Source organism: Taudactylus pleione, unplaced genomic scaffold, assembly GCF_031769625.1.
Source record: "Taudactylus pleione unplaced genomic scaffold, aTauple2 ptg000079l, whole genome shotgun sequence".
NCBI lineage: Eukaryota > Metazoa > Chordata > Amphibia > Anura > Myobatrachidae > Taudactylus > Taudactylus pleione.
This window is the reverse complement of record NW_028284481.1, coordinates 1,134,071-1,152,455: the sequence shown is the minus strand read 5'-3', so window position 1 is coordinate 1,152,455 and position 18,385 is coordinate 1,134,071. Positions and strand designations below refer to the sequence as shown.

The window sequence follows — 18,385 nt, the reverse complement described above, 5'->3', positions numbered from 1 at the left end:
TCTTCGTTCCCTCCAGGGACAGTCAATGGAACCATTGGGTGTGATAGCCACTACATGGTCTATTGCTTAGGCTCTCTCTCTCTTTCTTATGGCGTTTATATACGCCAGGTGAGTGTCGGAATTGGGAGTGTTCTCAGGTGGCTCCCTCTTCTGGATGGTATTATGTCAGGGTGTGAGTTGCACTCGCCCTGTGTTTCTTCCTAAAGTGTTTTTTAGGCTCCATATTATTCTGGAGCCTAGGGTACGGCCATTCAGTCTCCAGTCCTCTCGGCTGGTGTGGCCTCATTGACTGCGGTCCGGCCTCTTTGGATTTTTGTGATCCATTCAAGTTCCTTAGGGAAATCGGACTCCTTATTTGTGGTCTAAGATTTCTGGTTTTCACAGGAAGGGATGACCGGCCTATAATCAGATGTTGGCTGGATCGCTTCGTATGTCTTCCTCAGGGGCTTACCCATGGGTAGGCCTTTCTGTTGTTGATGTTTGTTTTTCTTGGGCCGTGTATCCCTTGTGGGCGGCTCGCTGTGGCGCCTCGGGTGTTCTGCCTTACTAGGTGGCCACGTGGTCTTCTGTCCACACCTTTTTAAGGTTCTAGGCATTGGATTTCCTTTGCCTCTCAGGATGCTTCCTTTTGGGCGACGGATTCTCCTCTCAGCACAGGAGCGTCCCCACCCTTGGTTGAACTGCTTTGGGACATCCCCAAGGTCAACCCTGTGGACCCCCTATGGACCCTGAAGTAGAAAACAATAGATATGGTAAGAACTTACCTTTGTTATCTCTGTTTCTACAAAGTCCATAGGGGCCACAGGGCGCCCACCCTGACGCACCTGACTTCATATGGGCTGTGTTACTGGTCACCGGTTTCCCGTCTCCTTTTCTGTGAGTATGGTTCTTGAGAGTTCCAGTTTTCTCTCTGTTTTTCTCTCCTCCTCCGGCCTTTGGCTACTTACAAACTGAGGTGCCTCTGGCTGGGGGGCGGGGTTATAGGGAGAGTGGACCCAGTGCATCCTGGGAGCTGAAAGCTTTAACTGCGTGGTGCCCGGATTTGGTTCCCCAACCTATACCCCAAGGTCAACCCTGTGGACCCTATGGACTTCGTAGAAACAGAGATAACAAAGGTAAGTTCTTACCATATCTCTTGTTATTAGTATCGGGGTACACTATATAGCACTGACACATCATATTAGTATCGGGGTACACTATATAACACTGTTATACATCATATTAGTATCGGGGTACATTATATAGCACTGTCTCACATCATATTAGTATCGGGGTACACTATATAGCACTGACACACATCATATTAGTATCGGGGTACACTATATAGCACTGTCACACATCATATTAGTATTGGGGTACACTATATAGCGCTGTCACACATCATATTAGTATCGGGGTGCACTATATAGCACTGTCACACATCATATTAGTATCGGGGTACACTATATACCACATTAAGTTAGACCTGCACCTGATATGCTTTGTTAGCGTCTTTTACAACTTGCATCTCGTATGAGGTCACAGGGACATTCAGCAGACAGGGACACAGCATCCTAGATAAAGACACAACACACAGCTGTCACACCTGCATAGCGTCATATTGGGTGTATGGTGCAGCTAGAAATGAAGCAACAAGATTTACTCTGTGTAGTCTAAATGGTACCAGGCGTATGAATCATCACAAACATTTTTACAATATACAGTAAGTCTGATTTTTGGGCAGTAGACACATCACTTCAACGCTGCCCAGAGAGCGAGTAATATGTTATAATAGTAATAAGCACTTATTGGGACTGATCCTGGGTCGCACCCAAGTCCGAATGCAGTCGCATCTCACGGCAGCCGACATACACAACTTAGGGGCTGATTCAGGGATGGACGCTATTGTGGCTGTGCGACAAAATGTAAAATGCCGCAGGAGGCGTCTTGTGTAAAAAGATGCCTCCTGCCGGCTTCTATGATTTGCTATCCTGAGTAGTGGGTATTAATCGTGCACGCCATTCTCATTCGCATCTTCTGCACCCAGCATTGGGTAGGTGTAAGTGCCGTTATTAGTGATGACGGCCGGTGGCATCACAAGAGGGGTGCGGGCCGTACCCAGGTGTCACTCGCCGAGAAGTGACACCAAACTGCTGACTCCTCCTCGGTGACAAGAGCCGGGAGCTGACCTGCAGCATTACGTGCAGGACCCGGCTCCTGTCACAGTGAGGGAGCCGGCACTGCACACAGACTGGTCCCCGGGGCCAGTCCGCATCTCCGGGACCCCCGAAGTGACTAAAACGGGGGTTCGGGCCACGAGACCATGCCCCCTACCCGCGAGGCCATGTCCCCTTTTAACCAACGCCTTTGCTTCGCCGCACGCACTTCTATCCTCTCTGGAGTCAGCACCGGGTGTCACCAAGGTGAGTGACGCCACTAATGATGGCTGCTCGCGTGACCGGAGGGCAGTGAGATCGCATAGATGAGTAGGACCCAGAATACAGGTGGATAGTTGCATAGTACTAACAATCGCAGTGGGCAGGATGCGCAACGCATCGCATTTTGGATGTGATGCATCCCGCCGCTCTTCGCATACATGCTGGCTTTAATTATGCCGGTATGCATGACAGAAAACACAAAGGACAGCTCTCTCGGTAAGTGCTGTGCTTTGCGAATGAGGGACTTCTGGGTCTATGCGCAGAAGGATGCACGCCGCAGGGGGTGCTGAGAGAGATCTGATTGGAGCCCTCCCAGGGGGGACGTCGCAAATAGAAGCCCATTGGCTTCTATTGGGTAATGCTATCTGAAGATGGGGTTGTCCATCGCATTAAAGCCCCAGAATGTATCGCATTTCGGGGTTTGATGCATTTGAGAAATGTGGTCAGACCCCCGAAAACAGCATTTTCGGGGGTTTGGCCGCATTTCTTGCTTTGCTGCATCCCGCCTAGTAGGCGCTCCGGAATTGCGACTGCATTAGGTGTGACTCAGAACCAGGCCCATTGTGAGCAGAGCGATTATGCAGAATTTCCGGTCACCTGCGCTGTTACTTACTTTGTAATGATAGTGGGACAGTCCAAGCGGTTATCCAGCACCGCCTCTCTCAGGGGGATTATATCCATCACCTCCACCAGATTGACGAAGGCCCTGGGTACCTGGGAGAGTTACAGCGATGGGAAGCACAGATTACACAGACTATAACGCCAAATAATGTGCTGTGACCCCTGGGGGGCGATGACTTTCCCCCTGTACGTTAGACATGTATGAGTGGTAGGCACAGAGTACACTAACCCCTGGGGACAGGGCAGATGGTACACATGCCCCATACACACTACTGCATAGTAAATGGGTCCATTATCAAAGAGCATGAAAGGACTCCTCAGTGTAGATCCACTGTACAGCATTGGGGAGAGCGCTGTCACAGAGGGACCACTTACTGTACATATAGAACATCCACCTATGTAGCTATGTGCAGCCCCTCTCTCAGGGGAAGGGTCTCTGTGACCATATGCGGGATTGGTGTCTGAGGGGAAAGCGAGTGTCGGTCAATGTACCGATGTTGTGTCACAGTCTGGCCCCCTGTATAGCTCCATTATTCTAATGTGACCTGATCAGGGCCAGATGGGACTATGGCCCCAGCATGATGATGATCACCTACCCAGCCGGCCGCACGGTCGGCCATAAATCATAATTATTACATATGTATTTCTATTTATCTCACAAGATGATGCAATTTTTCTACTTTTATGTATTTGGGGAGACATTTGGGACTGACAGTGTATGAGATGTACACACCAACATGGCACTGGCCACACCCACACAGCACTGGCCACACCCACACCATATTAGTCAAAGCTCCTCCTCTCCCCAAAATAGGCCTTTGGCCCTAAATCTGGCCCCGGGCCTATCACAAGTGCCCTGCAGTTGTTGAATTGATTTAAAACTTTGTACTTTCTTATTTACCAACCTCCGTGTACAGCATGTCCAGAGCCTCTTGGATGTAGCTGATGTAACTCGCTGCGGAAAATATATTCTGCGGGGGGGGGGTGGAGAAAGGAACACAGGGGTCAGTCATATCTGGGTGCACTTGAGAGGGTTTATGTCACAGTGCAGCAATCCCCCCTTCATCCTCCTCTGTCTCTTTGCAATAGGTGTGCACAAAACTGCATGGATCAGTTGGAAGCAGTAAGCTTTTTTGCTATTGGTCTCTTCTATTAATTATTTCATAAAAGAGGTCAGGAGATTCTCTTACCTACAGGCAGGATCAGACCAGCACAAAAAAGGGTCAATTTTACTAAGAGCTGCTCCTGCTTCTAGGAAGTACATGTACTCTAATGTTCAGATTTTTAGAAGTGGAGATATTGCCCATAGCAACCAATCAGATTCTACTTATCATTTCTCTAGCACATTTTATAAGCTAGAATTTGGCTGCTATAGGCAACATCTCCACTTAAATATACCCCTAGACATACATGCCTACTCTCCCGGAAGTCGCGGGAGGCTCCCGAGTTTTTGGGTAACCCCCTGCACCCCAGGTAAGTAGGCATTTCTCCCTCATTCTGCCCACTTCACTGGGGAGAATTTCCACGGCGATCACGGGTCCCTGTGTAGAGTGCGAGGCTTAATGACACGATTCTTCAAGATATGCATAGTTTATCCCTATTAAAATGTGCGCCAATCGCGGCAATTTACTGTGAAGGGGGTGGGGCTTAATGATGCAAACCATCAGGACCTGCCCCCGTCGCAACCCACCTGCTTCTCCTCCCCGGGCTTCTCCCAGGAAGGAGAAAAAAAGAGTGGGCAAGCATGCCCCTAGATTTAAAACAGCGATACTATTCAAAGCAAAAGCACAGCATGTTTTGCTTTGCGTAATATTGCCTTTTTTAATTTCCTGCCTTAACATGCTGAGAACCATCGACGTTTGGTAAATTTCCCCCAACATAACCAGATTAAGGGGCGTATTTAAAAGGTGGCAAAACATTTTTCTTTTTCCATAAGGTGCTGCTATAAGGAAAGCACTAAAATAAAATGTACCGATTTAGGGGCCTATTTATCATTTGTTTTTTAATAAAATTGATGCAGAAACATGTCTCCCCTCTATGTACTAATAGCCAAATGAGGGAGATTTCTACAGAAGGACAATTAGCGCTGCAGATCACAATCCACATTATCAACGGGGACTACAGCCTGACCCCTATGTACCAAGCTGCGCTTTCCTGAGTTTAGCCTCATTGGTTTACGCCATCCGGGAACAGAGACCAGATTCTCAGGAGGAGTCGTTCGAAAAAGAGACAACGGTTATCCCTGCCGCTATCCCTGAGAGTTACATTTAGTACATAGCGGGGATACTTTAATTCAAAATTAAAATGTCCATCGCTATACAGATTGCTGCGAATATTAATACGTAAGCGCATAAATCATTTGTTTCCTCCATGCCGAAAATTAACATTATTTCCTGGTGAGGGGAGGCCATATATAAAATATTATATATTTTATAGAGGTAAATTCTAACACTGTATATAAAAAAATACATGTGCAGTAAATGAGCATTAATCATCTGCCCTGGTGCTACTGGTCCAGAGCGGTAATAGTTTGTCCCGACTTGCTGGGGGTTGCGAGGCACTGTTTGTCCAAGCACACCATCACCATGGTAAGGGATGACGTGCGCACCAAGTTCAGGGTGTTTTTTTGTATTGTAGGATTTTGGAAGGGGGTTGCATGCGTCCTAGCACTTTTGTTGGCATGCACCTGGAGGAGATGGCACACCCAGTTGTGGCATGGACACTAATCCACTGGTGTGACCACACACCCTTGATGACTGGTTTCAGAGGATGACACAATGTTTTGGAGGTATGATATTGCGGGCAGCACGGATAGTGTAATGGTTAGCATTACTGCCTCACAGCACTGTGGTCATGAGTTTGTATGTTCTGCCTGTGCTTGCATGGGTTCCTCCGGGTACTTCGGTTTCCTTCCCAAAATATACTGGTAGGTTAATTGGCTCCCAACAAAAAAATTATCCCTAGTGTGAGTGAGCATGTGATAGGGAATATAGACTGTAAGCTCCATTGGGGCAGGGACTGATGTGAGTGCCCAAACATATGAATAGGGGTGCGCTATATGAATGATTGGTAATAACAATATAGAAGTTACCTGAGGGGTATGCAAGCTATTTAAACTCACAAATTCTTTGCTCTTAATCCCGTCGCATAACCTCAGCAACTATTTTATGATCTACGACACATGGTACTGTACATTGGGCCTGGTTCAGCAAGGAATGCACTGCTGCAGACACACGCAATCGGTCGATGGCTTTGCTCTGCGCATGAGTATGTTTCACAGTGCGCGTGCTGGCCAGTGCGATGGAGTTTGCGTACGCAGGGAGTCCAAGTGATTGACAGGAACTGCTGTTTGTGGGTGGTGGCGGGGGAGTGGTCGGCCAAACACAGGTGTGCCTGTGGGTTTGGACGGCGTTTCAGGGGCGTGCATATTTAAGCGCTCTCGGCGGCGGGCGCAGCCTGAGGTCTAGTTGCACACAGGAAGTGTCGCTATGTCTGCAGGAGGGTCAGGTCAACCACTATTGTGCGTATGGGTCCGATGGTTCTCGATGTTACCGATGTTTCCGCTGTCTTGTCAGGTATAGAGGACGCAAGTAAAGGGAAGTGGGTGGTATTATGTAGTGCTGGGCGTCTGCTTATTCTGCTGCGATTGCTGTGCGCAGGGGCTGGCTGGCAACTTTTAGCCTGGGGGGCAAATGCATGCAGGCGGCCCTGGCAGTGGGGTAGCGTGTAGCCAGGGTGCCCGGAAAACATGCGTGCTACGGCGCCCCCCCCCCCCAAGTGTTCCATGGAGGAGGCGGGTCCATATGGGATTAATGTAAAGTAAAAATAAAGATTAGGATCAGCCCCGTCGTGTTGCCCATATGCAGTGCCCCCCTGTGCCCCAGGAGAGGATCCCCTTATGCAGGCCTCCAGTAGTGCCCCCAGTAGTGATCCCCCTATGCAGTGCCCCTTATACAGTGCCCCCAGTAGTGGTCCCCCCTGTGCAGTGCCCCTTGTGCCCCCAGTAGTAAGCCCCTTATATAGTGCCCCCATTAGTGGTACCCCCTATGCAGTGCTCCTTATATAGTGCCCCCAGTAGCAGTCCACACCCCATGCAGTGCCCCCAATAGTGGTAACCCTTATGCAGTGCCCCTTAAATAGTGGCCCCAGTTGTCTCCCCCCTATGCAGTACCCCCAGTATTGCCCTTTTTATAGAGCCCCCAGCAGTGGTCCCTCGATGTAGTGCCCCCAGTGGTAGTCCCCTCCCCCCTATGTAGTGCCCCTAGTAGTAGTCCCCTCCCCCCTATGCAGTGCCCCTAGTAGTTGTCTCCTCCCCTTGTAGTGCCCCTAGTAGTAGTAGTAGTCTCCCCTTGTAATAGTAGTCCCCCCCCTTGTAGTGCCCCCAGTAGTAGTCCCCCCAGTTGTAGTCCCACCCTTGAAGTGCCCCCAGTTATAATCCCCAGTAGTGGTCCCCTCTTGTAGTGGCCCCCCTGTAGTGCCCCCAGTAGTGATTTCCCCCTGGAAGTACCCCCAGTGGTGGTCTCCCTCTTGTAGTGCCCCCAGTAGTAGTCCCTCCCTCTTGTAGTGCCCCAGTCCAGTACTGGTTCCCCCTTTGTAGTGCCACCAGTAGTCCCCCCCCTTGTAGTGCCCCCAGTAGTGGTCTCCCCCTTGTAGTGCCAGCCTCCCCCCCAGTAGACACACGTAGTAAAAAAAACAAAAACACTTACCTGAATCCCCACTCCAGCCGTCGCCATCCGCTCCTCCATCTGTCCTTCCCGGGCATTATGGGAGAGACGTCATATGATGTCATGACGCCTCTCCCATTGCCCATTGCGGGAGCCGGAAGATGGAGCGGCTCCTGCAGTGGGCGCAGCAGCAGCTAATGAGAGTCTGACAGACTCTCATTGGCTGCTGCTTACAACAAACGCACAGCTGCCGGAGCCGGCGGCTGTGTGTTTGTCACTTGTGTAGCGCTGACCGAACTCCGTCCGGTCAGCGCTACACATGCGGTGCAGTCTGTGTCACAGTGACACAGACTGCCCACGGCCCGCGGCCCGCATGACGCTGCGGTCCGGGTGGCACATGGCACACTGCCCCCCGGCCCAGCCCGCCACTGGCTGTGCGTATGCATTCATTAGCATATTCTCGCAGCGGCCGGGTGCATGCGTCTGCATCCGTGCGTTCCTTGCTGAATCAGGCCATTTATCCTTTCTATAATCTACATTAGATGATACTGCAGATTGTACCTGCATGCGTTGCTCACATATAATAATATAAGGTAACTTACGCTGTCTGTACAGGAAGCACACAGGTCATTGGCGCCAACGAACAACGTGATCACTTTCCAGTCACTGCCAAAATTTACCCTCTGCAAATGAAACAGAAATATTAGATTGGCAACGTAAGTATAGGATTATAGGCTCAGCACTAAATATAGTGAATACATTATATAAATTTGTTACAGGATGGTCATATGTGGGTACCGTTGTAAACCTGCTAAAACGCTCAGTGGGTTATTTTTAATGTGCACCCTTCCACCACCTTCGCCTCGTCTCCTAAACTACTGCTTGGCTTTGTTTAGGCTGTGGTTTAAATTCACTGAGAGCGCGGAGACTTAGGGACATTATTACACGCGGGTAGGCTTGGACTGCACACTCTCATTTTACTACATATGCCAATTTTGCGCATGTGGCTCTTTATTACATTGCGCGCCTTGAAATGTGCATCTGAGCCGCACTGTAAAAAATGGAGGCATAAAACTGGTCCGGGTTAAAAATACAGGATGATATATGAAGGTTGCCAGCGCTAATCTGGGGCAAGAATCAAGTCATTCCGCTAGGTGGTAATGTTAAGGTGCGTACACACTGGGCGATAAAGTGGACGACTGAACGATAACGATATCGTTATCGTTCAGTCGTCCACTTTATCGTCCATTTTTAACCCCAAAAAGATGAACGATAACGACGACGCGCGTTCCCGCGGGTCGTTCGTCATTATCGTTCATCGGGCTGACATGCAGGCCAACCTGACGATCTCGTCAGGTTGCTGCATGTCAGGGAATGGGGGAGAGAGCCCGACGCTGAACGATATCGTTAATGATATCGTTCAGCGGCTGTGCTCAATGTCATGAACGACATTGAGCACAGCCTGCCGGGGACAACACTACACGATATCGCTCAGGGAGCATATCGTGTAGTGTGTACCCACCATTAGTGAAAATAGTGGAGCACCTCTAAAAACGCGCTCTCTCTGCCCTACCATCCCATTTAAATGGCCTCGCTCTGTAAAAAAAGAAATCCCACTCTTACATTGATCTCCACTTCACCAAAACAAGACTCCACTTCACCCAACGCCTGCTCCTTCCATCACGCCGCCATTATTCTCTGTAAACCCGCGTGGCTGAAATCTAGATGCCCGTGCTCAGAATTGAAGCACAGTGGACATTTTGCACTCCATAATTTACATCAGGTGCCCAATTCTACATGTGACTCACCTTGTCTAGTTTCATCTCGTCAATCAGCGCTCTTACTTGGGTGGGCATATCGCTGTAACAGAGGACGTAAGGTAAGGGAGACGATTAACAAGTTTCCGACACATGAACATTAGTTGTCTGACAGTGATATGTAACAGAGGAAAGTAAGTGGAATGGACTGGTCCTTTCTATAAAGATGAATAAACTTCTCCACTTGCTGCTGTGTGGTTCTACTAAACAAAAGTACAGTATAGCAAAACGATTATCTCAAGCCTAATGGACAAGAAAACTCCCTACACGACACTCTATAACAATACTCGCAATGGGCCTGATTTAGAGGTGGAAACAAAAGCGAACGCAGCAGCGTCCACTGGTGATCGCCCGACAAAGCCCTTCCCTTGTGTACATTCATGCAACCGAATGTGCAAGGGCTGAGACGCCCACTGTCAGCATCCGTACACGCGGTAATACCTTAGAAGCCAACATCGGATGCACCTTCGAAACTAGCAACAGCCCTATCGCAGGCACAGTTTCTCCATCTGACCCCGGCCTGCTATGTGAGCGTGTCCGCGTCTGCGCACGCAGCAATTTTCACTGACACGCCCACGACAGTCCCATAATGTGTCCACTGACCGGACCATTTCTAGCCACCTCCCAGTCACCGTCCACGGACGCTCATCACCTTTCATAATATTTCTGATACCGCGCATCTCGAGCTCAACAGCGCCTTTGTGCGTACACGCTGTAACGCATGCGCCATACCAGTTTTTTAGGGATTTTCGCACATGCGCAGTTGCAAAGAACCGCTCAACGACGTGAATAAGGCCCTGTCTGTGTAAAACGCAGCGTATGACTCAGCATTAATTTATACTTTACCTATAGTAACTGAAGCTGCCCGGCTGCCATCTGTCCTAATTCCTTGCTAATTGGTGATATTTCAAAGTGTGTCGCTGGATTAAGCTTTTCTACATCATGCCTCAGTACGAATGCAGAAGTCTGCACCAAAACCTAAAGCCTCGTTGAACAGAATAACTAACTGACTTGGGGGTCTATTTACTAAGCAGTGTTAGCTGTTAGGAGACAGGTGAAAAGTGATAAGGTACCAGCCAATCAGCTCCTAACTGCCATCTCACAGGCTGTGTTTGAAAAATGACAGTTGGGAGCTGATTGGCTGGCACCTTATCACTTTTCACTCTGTCTCCTAACACTGCTTAGTAAATAGACCCCTTGCTTCCTCATAGGTAACATAATTGCTCAGATTTTGAAGATTTAAGAGGGCGCCACAGGCTGCCACTGGGCATGTCTGACTCAGGGCAGACTAGGTACAGACTTTGTAGCATCTTCATATACTGTAGATTCTAATTTATGTCACATTTACAGCAGTGGGATGGGTTGCCTGGTAGGAGCCGTCAGGAATAAAGGAACAATATAATTATTTTTTTCATAAGGAAGCTGCCATGGTAAAGTCGTGATGTAATGTTCCGTTACTATATTTCACTTATATTCCACCACTGATTAATGTTCTAGTGACAAGCATTGGATTTTTGTACTTATACTACTTTCTTTTTTTGTGGTCCATTTGGTGACACAGGAACAATGGGGTATAGAGGTGTCGTTAAGAGTTTGGGCACTTTACAAAAAAAAAAAAAACGAATAAAATCCAAGCTCCTTCACCTCTAAATCCCCCAGGCGAGAAGCCAGTTAATCGACTAACACAGCAAAAAGACAAGTGAAATTAGAAAAGAGAACAAAACACAAAGTTATTCTGAAGAATTGCGCCAGAGTGCAGAGCATCCCCCAAAGGACTAAGGGCCTGATTCACTACTGATCGCAACTGCGTTTATGTATGCAATCGCCCGATTGTCGCGTTCTGCGCATGCATCGCAGTGTGCGTGAGCGAACCACTCACTGCGATCGGGACTGCAGACCCATCGCAGAGTGATTGACAGGAAGTACCATTTGTGGGAGATGATGGGAGGGTGGTCGCAGGGGTGGCAGTGCATTCAAACGCCATTACTGAAGCGTGCATAAATTATCCACTGTGATGCCTTACACAGCCTGAGGCCTCATAGCGTGCTATGAAGTTAGCAATTCTTGAATAAAGTCAAAGCTTGTGCAAGTGTGCGTGAGGCTGCGATGGTACTCAATGTTACCGATGGTTTCGCAGTCTTTCTAAGGGTTACGGATGTGTGTTAGGTAAAGTGGGCATACGACGGCATAGCGATCGCAATGGATTAGTTGAGACTGCATGTGTAATCGCTATTGCAATCGCATTTGCGATCGGTAGTGAATTATCCCCTAAGAGCAAAAAGGATTTAACCCAAGTACAAATATCATATTTCCTCTTACATACATTGGGGGACACTGGAACAATGTTCACAGACCAAAGGGTGGAAGTACATAACTTTTTGTCCAAAGGAAGCATTATTGGACACAGAATCCTTAACCTATAAAACCTTGTGAATGTGGGGACAGATGACCAGGTAGCAGCTCTGTACGCAGACAACCCCTGCGGAATATTAATGGGTCCATTCATTATCAGGGACCCTAATACTCGGAAAATTCTGAAAACTGAAACTCGAGATTTCTTGAGATTTCTTGCAGGAACCTACGGCAACTTCAGATGGTCTGGTTCCTGGAGCTCCGCTTCTTCCTATGGAAAGGAGGTCTGGATTTCGAAGAGGTATCTGTTGTTTGCCCTCCTGTAAAGTTTCGATGCAAGTACTTAGTGGCGGCATTGGTGCCCCTGGGCATCACGGTGGACCAGGATCGGAAGGAACCCTGGTCCCATTCACCAATGCGGCGGGCCTTGGCGGAGACACCAGGCAGGGCAGTAGGCCTCGATCTTGTAGGATCCAGTCCCCGCCCACCAAAGCAGCAGAATTAGCGTGCGTGGAGGTAGCAGTGGATGTCCACAGCTGCCCCACGTGTGCAATGGCAGCGGGCAGAATCTGCAAAGATTCAGATCCTAGCAATCACAGCGTGGCAATTCAAATTTGGCACTGGCAGAGAGCCAATTGCAGCTTGTGCACTAGTGGGCAATCAGGGATGGCTGTGACAAGCCAATTACGTTGCAGTGTCATCGCCCCGCCCCCTGGCAGTGGGAAGGAGCTGAGAAGAAGAGCTCATATAGACTTCAGCACAAGGAAGAACAGGACGGCGGAAGCTCTGGAGGGAGGTGGCCATTGCAAAGGAGTTTAAACACCTGCCGGGTGAAGATCAAAGAGCCGATGCTCACTGGTTAAAGACGCCAGAAGCCCTAGGGTTGCAGTGACCAATGCAAAAGAGCTTACACTGGCCACTGCTCCCTGGGTGAAGACAACTGGAATTGGCCTGCCTCAGGTGAAGACTCCAGGAAGCCCGGAGGTGATGCCAGGGTATTGCAAACCTGGGGTTGGGCTATTTCTTTGTGTTTATTTGCAGGTGCTGAGATGGGATGTAGTTTGGAAGCCGACGGTCTAAATCCCGACCGTCGGCTTCCAGACGTTCTAATCCCTGCGTGGTACTAATGACAGGCGTCTAAATCTAGACGCCTGCTATTAACCAAACGCCAGAAAACCGACGCCCGGCATCCCGATCGAAGTGATGCCGAGCGCCGGGCGCGGACAGCCGCGCGCGGGGGGGGTGATTAGGTGTAGGACGGACTTATGGTTAGGAACCCCCCTGGGAGGTTAGGGTTAGGCTAGGGGAAGGGGGGGTTAGGCACCCCCGAGAGGGGGTTAGGGTTAGGAACCCCCCTGGGGGACTTAGGTTTAGGCAGCGGGGAAGGGGGGGTTAGGGTTAGGCACTTACAGGGGGATTAGGGTTAGGCACTTGGGGGGGAGGTTAGGGTTAGGCACTCCTAAGGGAGGGTTAGGGAGGGAATTAGGTTAGCGATACTTACCTTAGGGACGATCTGGATTTTCACCCTTGCCAGGCTGCCGCTGTCGGGATTTGAACCGCCGGACATGCGTAATACCTACTGCACCCGCTGAGATCGTGACCAATTGTCCATTAACAGGGACAAGAGTACATCTAGTAAGCATACTTGTGTGATTAATCTGTGTTTTGTGCGTTCTCGTTCCCTTTTTTCTGTGGGCGGTTCGGGTTGTACCCTTGTGCTTTGCACTGAGGGGTAACTAGTCCCCAGAAGTGTCAGTGATGACCATCCACTGATCCCAGTGGAGGTCATCCTGGCTCAGCATATGTTTTTTTGCAGGGTCTGGGAGCAGGAATTTCAACCTTAACTATTCGCGTCTGACCTGGGTTCCAGGACTATCGGCCGGAGCATCATCGGCGGCCTGAAGGTTACAGCAAGTGGCTGAGGTAAGTGCTCGACGACACTGGCACCGCAGCAGGCTTCTGTACTGCCCCCCTAGCAAAACCCCTCCACAGGCCGTGTCAGGGATTGCCGGAACAGCTGCTTTCGGAGAAGCTGACCCCGCACCAGAGAAATCTTGAATTGCTCCGGTAGTATGGTATCAACTCCGCAATTCGCGTCAAATAGATTACCAAAGTATTGGGGCAATTTGAGGGTTTATTAATAATAATAATAATAATAAGAATAATAATAATAATAATCTCAGACCTTCCTGTAGGAACAGGAGTAGTCTAGAAAAGCAAAAGGAAGAAGTGGTAAAGCCTTTATTCTCACACCATGGTATGTAAAACACGGATAAGAATTTGGTCAGCACCTCTATACCCCATTTTTCCAGTATTATCCAGTGGAAAAAGCTGTTTATTGTTGCAGATATAAGGGTCTGTTTTCAGTTTGCCTGGTATAATAACGGGGTTACTGTCCCTTTTAAGAGGGAAGTGGTCAATGTTCTGTGGAATTTTAGAGACATTAGTGAATTAATAATATCTTAATCATCTACATGGACGAAGACATAACTGAGCGTTATACAAGTTATAAATTACAATTGAGAACAAGGGCTAGATTTACTAATCAGCGGATTGTAAATCTGCCGATGATTGTCAACTTTGACCAATGGATTTACAGCAGCAACAGAATAAATGCTAAAATGGACTGGTTTAGATCTTATTTCTGTTGCCGCTCTAAATCCATCGGATAAAGTCACGGTTCATCAGGAACTTTGACAAACAGAAGGATAGTAAATCCAGCCCCAAGTGTCATTATAAATGTCTTTTAATAGTATAAATCTACAATTGATGCATAAAAGGAGGAATCTTACAACGCTTTGGCTCCAGGGACTGCTTCATTGAGGAACGAGTGGTGAGTGGCACTACTTCCATTCTCTGTCGAGTATCCAGTGACAAACGGGTTGAACTCAAGGAGAATATCTATAAAAACAGAGAGGAACATTCTGTATTGAGTAATCCTGAAGAGAGGATGTTCGACGCGTTTCACAGTGTTTTTATACTGTCTACAAACACTGGCCCAAGGCTGTCCGTAGAATAATAATTGTTATTTTACATTGATACTGGAAAATCATTTTGCTGTTTCACTATGTCTAGTTGTATTGTTTTTCTGATATCTTACCTGGGTTTTTATAGTATTTTGTTAAAGGGGATTGCACACCTTCTGATAACATTGAATGGTGAAATGCCTTAATACAACTTTTATTAAATATTTTCCTTTATCTTTCTGACTTCATTTTATGTTGTTGACCCAGAACTGTAACTATTGGTTTTTAAAGGTGCCATCACCCAGGGTGCAGGGAATTGTGGGTGGCACAGTCACCTGCATTTGGCTTGCAGGGTGCCTGGAACAGCACCCTGCGGCCAGTTGCACTGCTGCAGTGCTGCCCGGGAAGATGTAAGGATGCTCCTGCAGTGCTCTACTTCCTGGTACTGGTGGCCTCGCCTCCTCAGGTGTTTGGGGATGACACAGGACGTCACAGAGCCCTGCTCCAGCACTGTTTTCACCAAGGCTTTTACATTATTCACCCAGACTTATTTATGTTTGTGGCCCTTGGATGACACAGATAAACTATGCCCCATAAAATGGATACAGAATAGTGTTGTAGCCAAAGAAAATAATCATTTTTTAAAAGATGAAATAATGTATTCAGTAAAAGTTGTAGTCTGGAACGTGACACCAGTACATTAAAGTTGTTGGAAGGTAAACAACCTTTAAAAATGACAATAATTAAGACTTGTCTGGTGGAGTGTTGGCAACACTTTTTATAACATTGTTTTACTACAGTAGCTGTAATCATGGCACTGGAAGAAATATCCTGTGTAAACATAGCCACATCTACTTACATAGCATAATGGTTTCTCATACATTACAAGCTACTGATTAAATGCCTTATAAATAGGCTGAATCGCATTAACTAGCAATAGAGTTCTAGTACGGCAGTAGTATTGCTCTGTCAGCATGAACAGAGCACTACAATAAAAATAGATTACATGTCATCAATATATCGTTCCAGGAAGGCAATTAAAGTGCTTATTTTTTTTTTATTTATTCTTTTGTACTTACTTGGTAAAGTAGTGACATGGTCCAGAGTAGAATCACCGCCAATGCTGGAATACATATGAATATTATGTTATAATAATTACAGTTTACATCATTATTACTATTGTTAACATTATTCACGTGACTACATACACATGTACACAACACATGTACTGCTGCCTATAAGCCCCCATGTTAATTTTCAGAAATGTTGCATTTAGTTGTTATTATTATTTTAATATAATACACAAGTTATGCTAACCTTCATTTAAGTAAGTGTTCAAATTAAGGGCCTGATTCAGAGCCGGACGCAATTAGCGCTCGCTCGTCCAGAAAATAGGGGTGGCTATTCAAATGAACCGTTCGCTCTTTGCGATCTGTTCACGCCTCTAGGTCTGAACGAGCGAACAAAACATGCGAACGTAATTTTGAAAAAAAACGCCCCCTGGCCGCTCGCATCCTACGTCATCTCCACTATTTATTAGATTAATCGAGTACATCGACCAGCGTATGAACTGCTCGCTATTCTTGTGGTTGGTTTTTGCTACCGCAATTTTGCGAGCAGTTCTGGCTATAAAATAACCCAGTGACGTGGTCAATGACGCTGCTGTATTAATTATGTACACCCATAAAACGCCCGTTTTGACCTTTAAGCACGCCTGCGTTCGGATCTCCACTCCCCGTTTTCAAGCACCTTCCCCTGTTACCACCCACATACGCCTCCTCCTGTCACTCAAAATAGCAGGCATTCGCTATTTAGCGAACAAACGATTTTCGGCCGCACTGACTGGTTCGCGCATGCGTATTACGATCCGTACGCATGCGCAGTTGGGCAAACATCGCTCGGAACGAACGAGCGGCCGCTTACGAGCGGCTCTGAATCAGGCCCTAAATCATTTAGCTGATTGGTACTCGATTTGGGTATATGTCAAGCATCTCCTTTCGCATCGGTGACACGCCTGTGTCTCTCCAATAAGACGGACCATCTCTGACCATGGGCTAAGCCGTCTCCCTGTCACCGCCCAGGGAAGCCCACCACATTTTTAAGACATTTCGGAGACCATGCGTCTCCGGGGCGCCTCAATTTCAACTATTGTTTTGCTACTGCACATGCACCAAAAGTCCAGAAATCTCTTACTGCGCACATGCGAAACCTATGCCGTTCGCAATTGCGTACGGAATCACTATGTATTGAGAAGGGATTTGTGATCTCTGGGCGTTTCAGGGTCGAGACATGGGCGTGTCTGGGAAAACTGCTGCGTTCTCAATTGCAAATCCACAGCTTCAGAGGCCATGTATAGATTACAGGAGAGCAGTTAGAGTAGACCCTAGGCTTCAGCAAATGATGATGGTGCGACCAATGTTGCATCGATTGTTGGAGTGTTTACAATCTCCATCGCAAATGTACAGACTACGGAGCCTGAAAGTGGGCATCTCAGCACTCGTACACTCCATCGAATCATGGAGCACAGATTAGCGTTTGCATATTCCCGCTGAATCGGTATTAAATACCGACGGCTGAATAGCCGCAATTTCTCATAGCGATACCGGAAACCCGAAGGGAGGACATCCCGTCAGCGGCTCATAAGTATGCTAAACCTCCCCTGCCCCCCCCTTAACCCTAACCCTCCCTTGGTGGTGCCTAAGCCTAAATCCTCCCCGGGGGTGCCTAAACCTAACCCCCCCTTCCCGCACCCTAAGCCTACCGGGGGGGTGCCTAACCCTAACCTCCCCCCGGGGGTACTTAACCCTAACCCCCCTTCTCGCTCCCTAAACCTAACCCTCACAGGGCAGTGCCTAACCCTAACCCCCCCCTCCCCCCGCGGCTACAACCTAACTATCCCTGGCTTACCTTGTTCGGGATGACGGGTGTCAGGATTTCAGCGTGGGGCTAAAGATAAGGCACGGGTCGGCCTTTCGCCGCCAGAATTCTGCTGGGCCGCATTCTGGGCGCCGGTAAATTAACCGCATCCCATTCCCGCAACTGCTGTTGCAAGAGCGGCTGTGTAATGCGGCTGCATTACCAACCACCCCTGAATCAGGCCCATAATCCCCAACATATGTAAATGCTTACCCCCTCTGTCATAAATTCCCTCAAGGGGCTTATTCATCAACACCAAAAACAAGAGATATGGTAAGAACTTACCTTTGTTATCTCTGTTTCTACGAAGTCCATAGGGTCCACAGGGTTGACCTTGGGGTATAGGTTGGGAACCAAATCCGGGCACCACGCAATTAAAGCTTTTAGCTCCCAGGATGCACTGGGTCCACTCTCCCTATAACCCCACCCCCAAGCCAGAGGCACCTCAGTTTGTAAGTAGCCAAAGGCCGGAGGAGGAGAGAAAAAAGAGAGAGAGAAAACTGGAACACTCAATAACCATACTCACAGAGAAGGTGACGGGAAACCGGCGACCAGTAACACAGCCCATATGAAGCCAGGTGCGTCAGGGCGGGCGCCCTGTGGACCCTATGGACTTCGTAGAAACAGAGATA

The 18,385-nt window shown here is 48.2% G+C and overlaps 1 protein-coding gene across 1 annotated transcript in view; it reads right to left on the bottom strand.

Annotated features, from left to right (window-relative positions):
- LOC148532313 (phospholipase B1, membrane-associated-like) overlaps positions 1 to 18,385 on the bottom strand; it is a 239,858-nt gene that overhangs the window by 98,245 nt on the left and 123,228 nt on the right. Inside the window, exons 34-40 of the mRNA XM_088467993.1 lie at positions 15,917 to 15,960; positions 14,664 to 14,772; positions 9,511 to 9,562; positions 8,305 to 8,385; positions 3,944 to 4,009; positions 3,031 to 3,131; positions 1,472 to 1,553 (exon numbers count right to left, since the gene is read on the bottom strand). Coding sequence (XP_088324119.1) covers positions 1,472 to 1,553; positions 3,031 to 3,131; positions 3,944 to 4,009; positions 8,305 to 8,385; positions 9,511 to 9,562; positions 14,664 to 14,772; positions 15,917 to 15,960 — 535 coding nt within the window. The remainder of the gene's footprint in view (positions 1 to 1,471; positions 1,554 to 3,030; positions 3,132 to 3,943; positions 4,010 to 8,304; positions 8,386 to 9,510; positions 9,563 to 14,663; positions 14,773 to 15,916; positions 15,961 to 18,385) is intronic.